This window comes from Notechis scutatus, chromosome 1, assembly GCF_049901735.1.
Source record: "Notechis scutatus isolate UNSWTSFEM ecotype Mainland chromosome 1, rNotScu1.2, whole genome shotgun sequence".
Lineage (NCBI taxonomy): Eukaryota > Metazoa > Chordata > Lepidosauria > Squamata > Elapidae > Notechis > Notechis scutatus.
In genome coordinates this window covers 249034813-249049556 of record NC_142009.1, presented here as the reverse complement: position 1 = coordinate 249049556, position 14744 = coordinate 249034813, and the positions used below count along the sequence as shown (strand labels likewise).

Sequence of the window (14744 nt, the reverse complement as noted above, 5' to 3'; positions counted from 1 at the left end):
CTATTGCTATTACAACCACCTTATCTCTTCAAGTATTGTTTCAAAAAAACAAAAATGTTTTTCCCTCCAAAGTCTAGCTTTCAGATTCAATCAATTCTACACCTGTAAATATATGGGTATTATGATATACAGTAAGACTGTGAGATTTTGTCCTCTCTAAGATACAAAGCTAGCTGGGATCTCAGGTCAGTCACTTTCTCTCAGCCCTAGGAAGGAGACAATGGCAAATCACTTCTGAAAAATCTTGCCAAGAAAACTGCAGGAACTTGTCCAAGCAATTTCTCAGAATCAGACACAATTGAATGGAAGTGGAAAAACTGTATATACACTGATCTCTGTGGGGGGGAAAAACCTTAGTTATACTGGCCAGCACTTCTACATTAATCCAATTGGCAGGCTTATTGTTTGCCGGCTTTTTTTTTTGGGGGGGGGGGACTTTGATCTTAATAATTTTGATCTTATGAACTTATTTAATTGTGTCATTTTCAAGGTCATTGCGAGCTTTCTGCAGTGAATAAAAAGGTCCTATAGCACATTTCACCACAGTTCTTCAGCTAGTGCCAAAACTTTTCTTCTTGGCAATATTCCACTTGTCCACAAACTAATCCAAATCAAGTTTACCAATCAACATTGGCATCAGATTCAAAGCCAGTTGCTGTGTATTTCAGCCATCTTAGCTGCCAGTCATTATTTTTCTTTCCAGGTTTCTCCTTCCCAAAATCTTCTCTGAAGATATTTAACTTCATTGCTAATGCCACCTGAATTTCTTGGAGAACTTTGTTATGAGATTCTAAGCTCTGTTAGTTAGTTAGGCAGTGATTACAAACTGTCTTCAATGGATGTCTGCACGGATACATGGATATAGCAGTGCCAGTGGGATGCAGTGGTTGAGGGAAAAACTCATCACAGCAGCCATTTTCTAAGCTGAAAAATTCTCACAATCTCTGACTGTAGAAATTAAATCATGGGATTGACCCATCAAAAATAAGAGAGTATGGAAATCTATCTTCCCTTTTCTTGGCTTTCTCTTTGTAGCAAGTTAATGTCAATGTATTAATCAGTGTAATTCTACTAATTATGACAGTGTAATATACTGTACATTAGGTTACATCCAAGCCCCTTGAAATATTGAGTATTAAGTTAACTGTGCATATTTAAGTTATTCTATTTTTCCATTTACCAACTCATCTCTCTCTCTCTCTCTCTCTTTCTCTCTCTCTCTCTCTCTCTCTCTCTCTCTCTCTCTCTCTCTCTCTCTTTCTCTCTCTCTCCTTCTCTCTCCCTGTGTGTGCATGTGTGTAACAAATGATGTTAATGAAAGTTTACCTGCACACTTTTTATAAACTACATTTTTCATTGTTGTGTCTCTTCTATCTCTACCCATGTTTCTTTTTTGACTGCAGTCTTCCAACAAGCCAACAGTACCTCAGGAGAAGATAAGACCACTCACAAGTCTGGACCACCCCCAAAGTCCTTTTTATGACCCTGAAGGAGGTTCCATTAAATCAGTAGCCAGAGTTGTCATTGAGAGGATTGCACGAAAGGTATTAGTATGAAAGTAATTGAAATGGAATATTTGAGCGTAGACTGGGATTAAATAACAAGAAACCTGAAATCTGGCAGTAAAATGACAACTGTAGTCCAACAGGTTTTCATAAAGGGAGTGGGGTTAATTGGCTGTGCGCACTGGGTCAGTGGAGATGTGAGGGACCTCATTCCTTAAAGCAGGGGTGTCCAAGTCTGGCAACTTTATGACTCGTGGACTTCAACTGGCAGAATTCCTCAGTGAATGCTTCCTTAGTATTGGCTGAGGAATTCTGGAAGTTGAAGTCCACAAGACATAAAGTTGCCAAGGTTCACCTTAGAGTGAATTCCTCTCCTTTCCACTCGAACTGCAACGAATGCAAAGAAGCACCATCAAAGATTTAAGGCCCAAAGAAGAACAAGAGGAGAGTTCCAGGGAGCTGCAGAAGTTGTTACCACATTGGAATCCACCAAGATAGCAAAGGTGAACTTCTGAAAAGCAAGACTGATCAAATTAATTTTATTTCATTTGAATTAAATTTAAGGGTAGGTGAAATTAAATTAAATTTAGTTTCCTCTCCTGGTTGTACTTCATCAAAAGCTCTGAGCTTGAAAAAGATTCTGTGGCATAGCACTAAAAAAAAAAAAAAAGCCTTGTGAAGCTCATTACTTAGTAAGAAGATTTTGTAGCAAGTTAATAATACAATGATGCTATGTGTCACAGACAGATCTATCTTGCGGCAGAAATCTGCAGCATATTCCTTCATTAGGTATATGGAGAGCTTTAGGGCTCCCTGGACATTGTAGACAATAAGTGGGGCCCCAAGCTCATTTAACATTGCTTTCTAGCAACATTCAGCTTTTAGATGGGACATTATCTGCTCCCCATCTCCCCAGTCCTCCCAGCACTTTTTTTCTCAGAAAAATGATGTTTGCCTCTTAGTATGTTTGATAAGGGAACGTGGCTTCCCCCGCCAATCAGAAACACAATATCTTCATGGGACTTCTTTTAGGATCTGAGTTTTGGCCCTGATGACAATCTTTATAAGCCTGAACGCTTGCAGATGCTGTTGGAATAACTTCGGGCAATTGATTTTCCAGCCCAGTGCTCAGTATCCTATTATTTCCTCCGCCAATTCAATCCCATTTGCAAATGTTTCTTTGCAGGGGGAACAGTGCAATATTGTTCCTGATAGCATTGATGACATTGTTGCAGATCTTGCTGCAGAAGCTCCAGAAGACGAAGGTACTTTTTAATTATGTCCTCCTACCTTTAGGAGTTTGTGTTTAACTTCACTCTCCAGTGCTGCTCCTCTGTATTTCATGCTGTTTGACTTATTATTAGGATGGTATTAAAAACAGGAGGGGAAAATAAAACAATTTGCTTAGCCATTTGTGGTTGGAGTCTGCATCATTACTTAATAAACACCTGCAGTGATAGTGTCAGCCGGCAGAAATTTTGGCATTTTCTAATTTAGCAGAAGACTAATCTCATGTACTTTATTATCTTGTACTGGGTCTATCTTCATCAAGCTAAACTATTTTCCTTATCTAACTGCTCCTCTTTCTTACTTATTATTGGGCTTAGCCCAAGAATGACACTGAACAACCCAACCAAAGTTTAGTTCTTTATATGCTTACACACAATAGATTGAATGCAATGGGGGCAAATACCTGCAGCTCGGGTATAGGATGGGGGTGGAAGTTCATTCTCTGAGCCTGTGGGTTGGTTTCCAAATGTTTCGTTACCAGGCTAGGTAACACCTTCAGCAGAGTTTAGGGGCTGTCAGTGTCAGTGTTCTTCTGCTTATAAGGGCTTTGAGTGATCAGTAGGTTTTGTGATGGGGAGGTCACATCAGATGAGGGTTACCCCCTCCCCAACATCAGGTAAGACAACCCCTCCAACCAGCATTTCACCTCCCCAATGAATCCCATCTGACATGACTCCCCATCACAAGACCCTCACCTAATGTAACCCACACTTGACCTATCCCAAGACCCATACATGGCCCTAACTTTAGGTGACCCACACCTGACCCATCACAGGATCCAACATAAAACCCTCACCTGATGTCATCCTGCCATCATAAGACCTATTAACCACACAACATCGGAGAATGAACCTCTACCCTCAATAGATAGAATCTTGACAAATTGAACTTTGACTGCTTTCAACCCAACACATATGCCCTGAGAAATTCAAGGGAGTGGCTATCCTCTCTTCCTCTGTCCCCTATTCAGCTCTGCACTGTGCTGCCTATTGTCTTGCCCCCACCCCCTCTTCTTGGAATGTGCTCCCTTCTTTCTGGGAAACTGCTGCTTCACTATAGTCCATCGCCCCATCTCCCCCTCTGTAGGCACCATCCCTAACATCTTTTTCATTTTCTATTCCAATCTTTCTTTCAAACTTCAGTTTGTTAGAAGTATATTTATGTACCTAGCAGTCAACTGGAGATCGTAGAAAGGGGGACTTGCTCTAGGCAGAGGCAAAGATAGAGATAGATAGTTGGGCTGCTAGGTAGAATACCTCTTCTGCAGGCAGAAAGTCTTCGGTACAGTACCTAGTGTGTCCATTAAATTATACTGAGTAGAGAAGTAATCTTTAAAAAAAAACACGTTTAATTGTTTTGGAGGATTACTCTAATTGGGTTTAAGCACAGTCAATACATTGTAGACAGTATATCTGTACATACCATATACAAATATATGCTCTTTACACCACACATATATGCATTCACACATAAATACTGAATATGTCATTGTTTTCAGATGATACTCCTGAAACCTGCATCTATTCGAATTGGTCTCCCTGGTCAGCCTGTAGCTCTTCAACATGTGAAAAGGGCAAGCGGATGAGGCAGAGAATGCTCAAAGCTCAGCTTGACCTCAGTGTTCCTTGTCCAGAAACTCAGGACTTCCAGCCTTGTATGGGCCCAGGCTGTAGTGATGAAGGTAAGTGAGAAGACCCTGGACATGAGAGTCAACATTTTGTTGATCAAATGTGAGTGAGGTGTGGGAATAAATGGAAACTATCTATTACTGCTTTTTTTAGATGGCTCTACATGCATGATGTCTGAGTGGATAACGTGGTCCCCTTGTAGTGTATCTTGTGGCATGGGAATGCGATCGAGAGAGCGTTATGTGAAGCAGTTCCCGGAGGATGGCTCCATATGCAAAGTGCCTACAGAAGAGACGGAGAAATGCATTGTAAATGAAGAATGTTGTAAGTATTTGATGTACCCTGCCACACTTAATCAGCCTAAAAAGCAAAATGTGAATCCTCTGTTAAATAAGTGCCACCAGACTGATCTTTGGCTAATGTATTATGGACAGCTCCTAGCAGTTGCCTGGTAACTGAATGGGGAGAGTGGGATGAATGCAGTGCCAGCTGTGGGATGGGAATGAAGAAGAGACACAGAATGATCAAGATGACCCCGGCAGATGGATCCATGTGCAAAGCAGAAACCACAGAAGCTGAGAAATGCATGAATCCGGAATGCCGTAAGTAACTCTGGTCAACCGAGCATCTGTGTAAAAAGTGGGTATGTTAACTGCCTTGTGTACACATTGTGTATTTAGGTAAAAAAAGAACAATGCTATGTGCAAAGGACACATGCAACAAGTAACACGGTTCATCATTTGTATACTTTCTAATAGGTTTCTTCACAATGCAGATTTCTAAAAGTTTTCAAAGTGTACAATTATACTGACCATAAGACACAAAGGAGCAATTACTCTAAATATTTGAAGTCAGGACATTCTAGCAAATCATAAGCTCTGTAGTTTTTAAGACAACAAGAAGTGAGATGTGCTTTCCTGGTGTTTTTTTTTTTTTTTCAGTTTTATTTAAATATGCTGCTTTTTGTACAAATTGTACACGCATTCTCTATACCATACATATATGCTCTCACATATACATACTCACAAAATGATTGCAACCTGATTTGCTTTTCTTAGCAGAGTAAATCATAACGTAACATTTTTTTTACATTATTCTTGTAAATATAATAGGCTATTGAGGGGGGGAAATATAATGTCAGAGGTAAATGCCAATTCTCTCACCATCATTTTCTCTTCTTAAAAACAATCATCAGGGCCATGAACTCCATCAAGATCATCAAGCTGAAGAAGGGAGATTAATTTATATATTCCAAGAAGTCCTTCAGTACAAACCTTTTCTCCAAAAGTGTGTATTTAGTCACAAAAAGGAAGGAAATGTTACCTGAAGGGAAGATGAGAAAATTTTAGCAATAGCAATAGCATTTGGGTTTATATGCCACCCCATAGCACTTTGCAGCACTCTGTGGGTGGTTTACAACATCAGTATATTGTCCCCAACAATCTGGGTCCTCATTTTACCTATCTCGGAAGGATGGAAAGCTGAGTCAATCTTGAGCCCTGTCAGGATTAAACTCTAGGCTTTGGGCAGAGTTTGTCTGCAATGTTGCACCTCCAGAGTTCAATCCTGATGGGGCTCAAGATTGACTAATTAATTGCCTGCAATCTGGAGTCAAAGCTTATATTCACTGTAAATTTGGTGGTGGAGGAAGATGCCGTTGTGAAAGCAGGAGTCTGTGCATAAAGTGAAATTATGAAAGCAAACAGTTGGATTAGAGTACAATCCTTTGCCAGGTCCCAAAGGTGCTTTTTTCAAGAGGCAACTGGACTTTCTGGTTTCTCTCTTAAGACATTTTGCTTCTCTACCAAGAAGCTTCTTCAGCTCTGACTGGTTGGTGGGGAATGGAAGGATTTATACTCCTTGCAGACAGCTGGTCATGTGCATTCTTTTAATGAGTCATTATATCTAGGCCTCTATGTCAACATTGAACAGCCCTCTCTCAACAGTGGGGGAGAGATACAACATCCTATATCTCCAGTCTACAACATAGTCCTTTCAACAGTTCCAAAAAGGCTCTACATCCATTTGCACCACTCAGGTGACCCTCATGACACAGATAAACCTCCAGGTGGCCTTCACAACTCATTCAAAGAATGCAAATGACCAGCTGTGTGCAAGGAGTATAAATCTGTCCATTCCTCACCATCCAGTCAGAGCTGAAGAAGCTTCTTGGAGGAGAAGCGAAACACCTTCAAAGAAAAACCAGAAAGTCCAGTTACATCCTGAAAAAGTACCTTTGGGACAACCATGTCCCGGATGACTGAGAATTTTCAAAGACATCAAGCCACTGCCATCACTTCAAGGACAAAGGCTGAGATTCCCTGCCTGCCTCTCATTATCCACTAGAGAGTTTCTTTTATCCATGAAGGCTTTCCATATGGATGAGGTTTCAGGAAAATGGTGCAGCAGTTAGATAGAGAGGGTTCCTACTATAGCCAATTACAATTGAAGGAGAAAAATGCTCCTTCATAATTTGCAGATGGAAGGAGGATTGGGCTGAACATTCTAATTAAGCTGAAGAAGAAGACACACATTCAGTGCAGTGAGACTTGCTACAGAACGAACACCTGCGGGTTTTCTTAGGCTTGCAGCCCAGCACAAAGGCTTCGCATTCAACATTTCCTTATTGAAAACTAAATCTCAATCCTTCAAGGATCTGTTTCCTATCTTTCATCATCATTTACAAGGAATAACCGGGACTGAAAAGTTCTGTGCCCAGCTTATCAGTAGTCTGCATATTTAATTGGAAACAAGAGCCATTGAATTCAATAGGACTTATTACAGAAGAAGCATAGATTTGTTGTGCTCGGTTTTCTGCAGTTTTTTTTTCCTCTGGTTGAATGGGTAATATGTGCAAGAAAGTAATTTGTAAGAGACAGAATGGTCTCTGCGTATATCCTGGTAGGACATCAATTAATTTTAGACACAGAGTCTCTTATTCTACAGGCAATTAATTTTGTTCAGTAGACATTAATTACACACACACACACACCCTTTGGAGTATGCCTTTTAATATATATGCTTATTCATATGCATTTATAAGTATACATATTTGATGAAGGGGGGGGGAATAATCTCCAGGACTGATTTCAGTGGGAGGTGACATTTCTATTAACAAGATGAGAAAGATTATTACAAGTGTGCAAATATTTTTATGTCTAATCTTTCTTGGATGACAAATATTATCACCACACCCCAAACAGCAATTAACAATACCTATAGGGGCCATTTAAACCAGGGAAAAGGCTTTATTAATGTCAACCCTTTACCACTGATCCAACCCAAGAGAATACATCAGGAAATCTAATCAGAGATATCCAGCATTGTATGAGATAGAGTGATTTGCAACAAGAATATCTTAGATCGGCCTCTTTTAGGAATAAATTATGAATGCTGGAAATGAGGAATGGTAGTCTCACTTTGTTATTAAAGAAGATGTGCCAGCAATCTGCAGCAAAATACAGACTGGACTTATTAGATGCTGGAAGACCAGTACACATTTCAATCCAGTTTTATTTTAGTCATTATCAAATAGCTATCCTTTTCATTGATGCAGAATGGGAGAACTTGCTGTGGCCAATTTGCAGTGGCCAACTCGCTGCTGCCTACTTGCCATGGTCATTTTGCCATGGCCAACTCACCACAGCCAGCTTGCCACAGGATAACTCACCACAACCAACTCACCATGGGACAATTTGCTGCAGAACAATTCAACAATTCAATGTAATTATTTAAAATAATTCAAAAATTATTTTAATTTTTGCCATTCACATTTCACATTATGCCTCCTATTGTATCCTTTCTTTAATGATTTTATTCCGCCATTTCTTCAATATTAGTGTAGCTCATGTCCCACAAAGAGTTGTCCCATTGGTGAGTTGGCCATGGTGAGTTGTCTAGCAGTGAGTTGGCCACAGCAAGTTGTCCATATCTAGTTGTCCATAGCAAGTTGTCTTAGACCCCCACCCCTTGATGAGTGGGTAGATGGATCACTTGATTGCCAGATTGATCATCACTTGTAGATGTGCTGTTGAAATGGAATGATCTTATTCTCTTTCCCATCCCAATCTGCCTTAGACACCATTCCCTGTCTGCTTTCTCCTTGGTCTGAATGGAGCGACTGTAGTGTCACTTGTGGAAAGGGGATGAGGACCAGGCAACGGATGCTCAAATCTGCTGCGGAGCTTGGAGATTGCAATGAAGAACTAGAACAAGTAGAGAAATGCATGCTGCCAGAGTGTCGTAAGTATAGATATCTAGAGTCTGAAGATTAATTTTACAGTTGGTTTTATTTCTTCTATTGCACACAACAGTCAAGCAGAAATGTATTACGTACATTACTCTATCTATACAATAGCCGAGTGTTGACATGCATGATGCATTGCTTTGTTAGTGTAAAGCACCATTTGCTCACGAGAAACAAATTCCTAACATTTTCTCAGGGAGTTAGTACATATAAAGGGGGCGGGGGGGGGACTTCTATTTTAAGAAAGTGTTCAAAAGGGCCTTGCCATTGCTAAAATGAGTTATGCTATATTAACATAACTTTGTTATAGAGACATTCTTTCTTACCTTCAATGAAGTTTATATAGAAAACATTCAGGAACGTGATAAAAACATCCATTTTAAAGTAGCAATGCAAAATGATTAGATTGGTGCCCTTCCAGATTGCAAAAGTCAGATGAATAATTGAACGTATTTCACACATATTTTCACAGTCATTTTTATAAAGAGCGCCATCCGTCAATCATTGGACTCAAGATTTGCCCCCCACTCACCCATCTCTAGTCCTTCTCCTCTCCAATCTCCTGCAATTTTTCCCTCCATGTCCTTCCTATAAATTTGCTCCAGAGTTAATTTCTGGTGGGTGATAATTTCTAATAGGGTGGTGTGAATGTATTGTTGTCAGAGCTTAGCGAGAAGGTAGTCTTGCTAATGCATTTTCAGGATAAGCTTGTATAAAATTCATTCCATTGTCATCATCAACCTAAATGTTCATTTTTTCCCATAGTGAGATTGAAAAGAAGTAAATTATTCTTCTGCTAAACCAGATTGTTCCACCTAAGTAAGTTAAGGCTAAGCATCCTATTTTTCGTCCTTGCTTCTCTAGCAATTGACTGTGATCTGACAGAATGGTCTCAGTGGTCTGAATGCAATAAGTCTTGTGGGAAAGGCCATATGATCAGGACAAGAATGATCAAAATGGAACCTCAGTTCGGAGGAGCTCCATGCCCAGAAACTGTACAGCGTAAAAAATGCCGAATAAGAAAATGCTTGAGAAACCCCAATAGTGAGAAAAGGCGCTGGAAAGAATCTCGGGAGAAAAGGAGGAGTGAACAAGCGAAAGAAGATGTAGATGGTGGGCAATTCCCAGGTAAGTGTAGTAAAACTCACAGAGCAATCCTTAAATTAAGAAAGCGAGCAGTGCAACAGAGAAGTACATTACTAATTTATATTCTTGTTAGTACAGCTTCTTTCAATGATCCTTAACTAGTTCCCAGAAATTTGAATGCTTTCAAATGCTTGGGTTTAGATCACTGAATAACTATAAATAACAAAATCAAGGAAACCCTTTCTTCCATCCTTCCGGCCTTCCTTCTGTCCTTCCTTCCCAGGAGTCAAGACTGACTCAAAGGTAGAAGGGAAGGAAAGAGGAAAGGAAAAGAAAGGAAAGGAAAGGAAAGGAAAGGAAAGGAAAGGAAAGATCCTTAGGTGGGCTGCTGTTAAGTTCCAAAATAATCCATTCACATGATCCAGTATGAGACTATTAGATACTTATCACAAACAGACCTATGAGCCACATATGGAAATGATCATTCAGACCAATTAGGACTTTCAGCAAGTACAAACATCAGCATGGTATAACTCTGGATAATCTGTAGGATCTCATGGTTTATAGATCTTATCTTTCCATTTTCAAAACAGGAGTAGCAATAGAACCGCCACTTGTGAAAAAAGAAAGAAATGTCAAGGGATTCAAGCACTAACATGATTCTTATGTTGCTTGTCTGTTATTTTTATTTTAGGTTGTAAAATGAAGCCGTGGACTGCTTGGTCAGAATGCACCAAACTGTGTGGGGGTGGAATCCAGGAGAGGTTTATGACCGTCAAGAAGCGTTTCAAAAGTAGTCAGTTCACTAGCTGCAAAGACAAGAAGGAATTAAGAGCCTGCAATGTTCATCCCTGTTAGCAAACTGAAGTCTTTTGGATAATGCACTCCTGAGCTAAATGTAAAAAAAAAAAATCAACCTCGGTTAGATTTTTTTTTTTTTAAAAAAAAGAGAAAATATATAAATTGTGTATATTAGTCTTCATTTTTTGCAGTGTGGTTTGCTTAATTAGTCTTGCTGGTGCAAGAGATCTATTTTATAAATACTTCCTTACAAAGAACTGCTGAGAGTAGCTCCTTGATGCTCCAGCTAGCCCTTAATGCATAAAACTAGTGAAGTCATTGTGAAATCTTATAACACTGAAATTATAGACATATCTGTGTGGACAAATCATAACCATAGAAATAGTCCCTGTAAATACTTGGGATGCATGCAAAAATGATACTGCAAACTTAAATATTTGGAAACCATTTTCAAAATATTGAAAGCAGTGCCTCTGTGTTTATACAGCTGTGCCAAGGAATTACTTCAATAATACTACAGGTGCATATTGATCTTTAACCATCAGCAATGTAAAAAAAATGGTATTTATAGCAATCCTTTGACAATATCTCTTTTCTTCTTCATGAAATTGCTTAGACCCCTATTAAATAAATCACCTTGCGATTGTTTCCATTAAGAAAGCAAAGCAAACATAAGCTGCCCAGATGTGAAGAGTAGGGGGGAACAATTTTCTATCTGTAAGCCATATGTTGATTAGCCAGTAAGCTGCATTTAAAAATATCTTCCATATTCTCTCACAGTCGTATGCTAGGTCAAGGACTGGCAACCTTAAACACTCGAAGAGCCACAAAGGTCCTAACCGGAAGACTCTTCTTCAATTCTGGAGCTGACTGGAAGTCCAGTTCCCTCACCATAGAGTATCCTCCTAGTGCAGCCTCCTTTTTCCTTTTACTGACTGGCAACAGGGAGCTGCAGCAGAGTGATGAAAGAGCCACATGTGGCTCCAGAGCCACAGGTTGCCGACCCCTGTGCTAGGTGATAAGGTACTGTAAAATATCCTCCTTTTACAGGTTCTCCCTGCACACAACATAGCTAGGAAAATACATTTCAGAAGCTTGAGGGGAAATTGTGGACTTTTACAGAGTTAACCAGCATAAATAATATAAATACTCACAAAAGATGTGAATCTACCCAGTTCTAGAATAGCTGATCTTATTCTGTCCACCAAGTCCAGGAAGAACTAAGGAACGTTTTAGTTTTGTTTGCCTCAGAATTTACTTTTTCTTCTTTGTCACACAACAACTTAATTTGGCTTTATTCCTCTCACATAAATGTCACTGCATTCATCATCTTTTTGCTTTATTTTTCTACTCTGTAACTCCGTGGTCATAGTGAACAAAGCATGTGCAGGAAATAGCTGCTTTGTGGGAACATGGTGTTACTAATTTCCAAGCATGCACACCCCTACTCACAAAGAGCAAAGGAAAAAGCATAGCTATTTGAAAAATGTCATGAAGTTGAAGGATTAGATAAATGCCAGTACCACTGACAGGTTCCTTAGGGACATCTTAGGAATGAAGATGAAAGCTTCTATATTTGTATTATAAAATATTATTACAGGCTTATAGCTTGAACTTTTAGATTTCAGCTTCCATAATCCCTAGTCAACACAGAGATGGTTGAAAAGACCACCATCAAAAAAATCATATTGTCTGTCTGCAATTTAACACGTAACTATGTGACATGTCTTTGCAAATGAAAAACAAGATGATTTAAAATTAATAAATGCCAAATGCCAGTACGAATTAGATTCCAAAACAGAAAATTTTAACTTAAAAGCATGAAGCCTGCTTATGTCAAGCAGGAATTGGGTCAATATGTTTACAGAATTAACTGGCTTGGCCTTTTTAGATAGCATAAATCCTTAGCCTCTTAGAGGCACAAGGGTAGCCGTAGGGAAAGGTTTTTAGTTTCCAAAGATTGGCAGTATTCTTTTCCCCAAAAGATTTATATACAGGTACATATAATTTCATTTACCACTTCCATATGACCAATCTTCTTTTTTATGAAGTTTCCAAAGTTTCCCCATCTAAATCTAGATAAGGCTATGGCTCAACTAGCTTGCTAGAAATGTACCCTCATAAATTATATTACAATTATTGTACTTTTTTCATTCTGAACAGCCAGCCATTTTTAATGTTAACTCACCCCAAAACACTGGAGTCCAAGGCACAGAGCGAACACAGGAGTTATATAGGTCCAGGATATGGGCAAGTATAGAGCAGAAACATCTCAAAACAGCAAACATTTTCCAAGTTGCTATCAGTGTTGGGATCCCCGGTCTTCAGATATCAAAGGTTCTGTTGTTTTATGATGATAAATTAGTTATCCATCCAATCAAAATATGCATGAAATGTGTATACTCCTGATGAATTTAACTGCAATAAACAGTTCCTTTTATGCTGTGATGTATTAAATTTTGGTGACTGTCTTAGAAGAGTGTTGGCTCTGGTGAACTAAGTGCAAACATGCCTAATTTCAGAGGAATTCCAAATTGGTATTTCACTGGGGGCAATATTTGACTGATAGAATATGGTTGCACAGTTGCCTTTAATTTCTTTAATGTCTAATAGTATTAGGAATGGTTGGCTAACTTTTCAAAGGATTGCTATCAGAAAGCATGACAAAGCTTGCAGATGAATATAATTGCCATCTTATATCAGTAGTTGTCCCAGTTCATACTGAAAAAAAAAAAAAAGAAAATATTCTAATTTGTTTCAAAGTGGTTTTTGTCTTGAAGCTTGTGACATTTCACAGAATAATATATAAAAGCTATCAGAAGGAAATGAAGGAGGGGGGAAACAGAAGAAATCTAATCCAATTAAAGTTATTCCATTCTTTTAATTATGGACTTTAATTAAGATTACCTTGTACCACTGAATTTAGAGGAATTTAATTATATCTAATGTATTGAAACCCTTAAGATTTCTTTGTTAAGAAATGAACCCATTGTGATATGGAATGCATATTTCTGAATTGCTACAAACCTTGTAGTATAATGTTGGTTCCAACAACATTATGGAGGGTTTTTGATTTTTTTACAATAATTCATGTCTCTTGCACACTTGAGAACCAAAACACAGGTATACAGTAGCTATAAGAATTTTATACACCTCACTGACCATTTATTAACATTGGTATATCTTCTTGTTCCTCTTTGTTGTTGTTGTTTTTTAAAAAATAATCTGTAGAAACTTTACAAGCAATGAACAGAAATGCTGGGGCGGGGGGGGGGGATTATATGTACAATAGGTTTTAATAAAAGCTATTTGGTTTTTTTAAAAAAAAAATCAGAATAGACCCTCTTTGATTTTAAGTTTTCTTGTTATTTTGGGTTCGCAATGAAATTTTTGAGAAAACTGTTATGGATATATTTCCTACCAAAGTCTTGTGTAGATGTTTTGTATGTAGTTGTCTGGCTAACACATTATTATTTTGGAATAAAGACATCTTTACTATGAAAACAAAAACATGCATGTACTTTAGTTTAATAGTACAGCATCAGATTAGAAGGGACTGCCAAAACTCTCTCAAAATACATGTCTTCCGGTCTCAGCCAACTCTTCCTGAAATATGTTAGCACAGTACAACATTGTGATATGACTCTTAAATAGGATCTTGACAAATTTGAACATTGGGTGCTTTCTAACGAAATGAAATTCAATGCTGGAAAAGTAAGGTTCTATATTTAGGCAAGAAAAACAAAATGCACATGTACAATATAGGTGGCACCTGGCTCAATAGTAGCAACTGTGACAGGAGTCCTTGTAGACAATCATTTAATGTGAGCTAGCAGTGTGCTGCAGCTGCCAAAAAAGCCAACGCAGTTCTAGGCTGCATAAACAGAGGGATAGAATCAAGATCACATGAAGTGTTAATACCACTTTATAATGCCTTGGTAAGGCCACACTTGGAATACTGCATCCAGTTTTACACCAGAATGTAAAAAAGATGTTGAGATTCTAGAAAGAGTGCAGACAAAAATGATTAGGGAACTGGAGGCTAAAACATACAAAAAATGGTTGCAGAAACTGGGTATGTCTAGTCTAATGAAAAGAAAGACTAGGAGGTGGGGGTGACATGATAGCAGTGTTCTGATATCTCAGGGAGAACAGGGAGTCAAGCTATTCTCCAAAGCATTTGACAGC

General features: G+C 38.7%; 1 protein-coding gene across 2 annotated transcripts in view; it reads left to right on the top strand.

Moving 5' to 3' along the window:
- Nucleotides 1-14066, top strand: part of SPON1 (spondin 1) — a 341950-nt gene extending 327884 nt beyond the window's left edge. For both annotated transcript variants that reach the window (XM_026664804.2, XM_026664802.2), the window contains 8 exons: nt 1404-1544; nt 2692-2770; nt 4294-4476; nt 4577-4747; nt 4858-5025; nt 8501-8665; nt 9534-9797; nt 10450-14066. In XM_026664804.2, the coding sequence (XP_026520589.1) occupies nt 1404-1544; nt 2692-2770; nt 4294-4476; nt 4577-4747; nt 4858-5025; nt 8501-8665; nt 9534-9797; nt 10450-10613 (1335 nt within the window). In that variant the 3' untranslated portion in view covers nt 10614-14066. The remainder of the gene's footprint in view (nt 1-1403; nt 1545-2691; nt 2771-4293; nt 4477-4576; nt 4748-4857; nt 5026-8500; nt 8666-9533; nt 9798-10449) is intronic.
- Nucleotides 14067-14744: the final 678 nt, after the last annotated feature.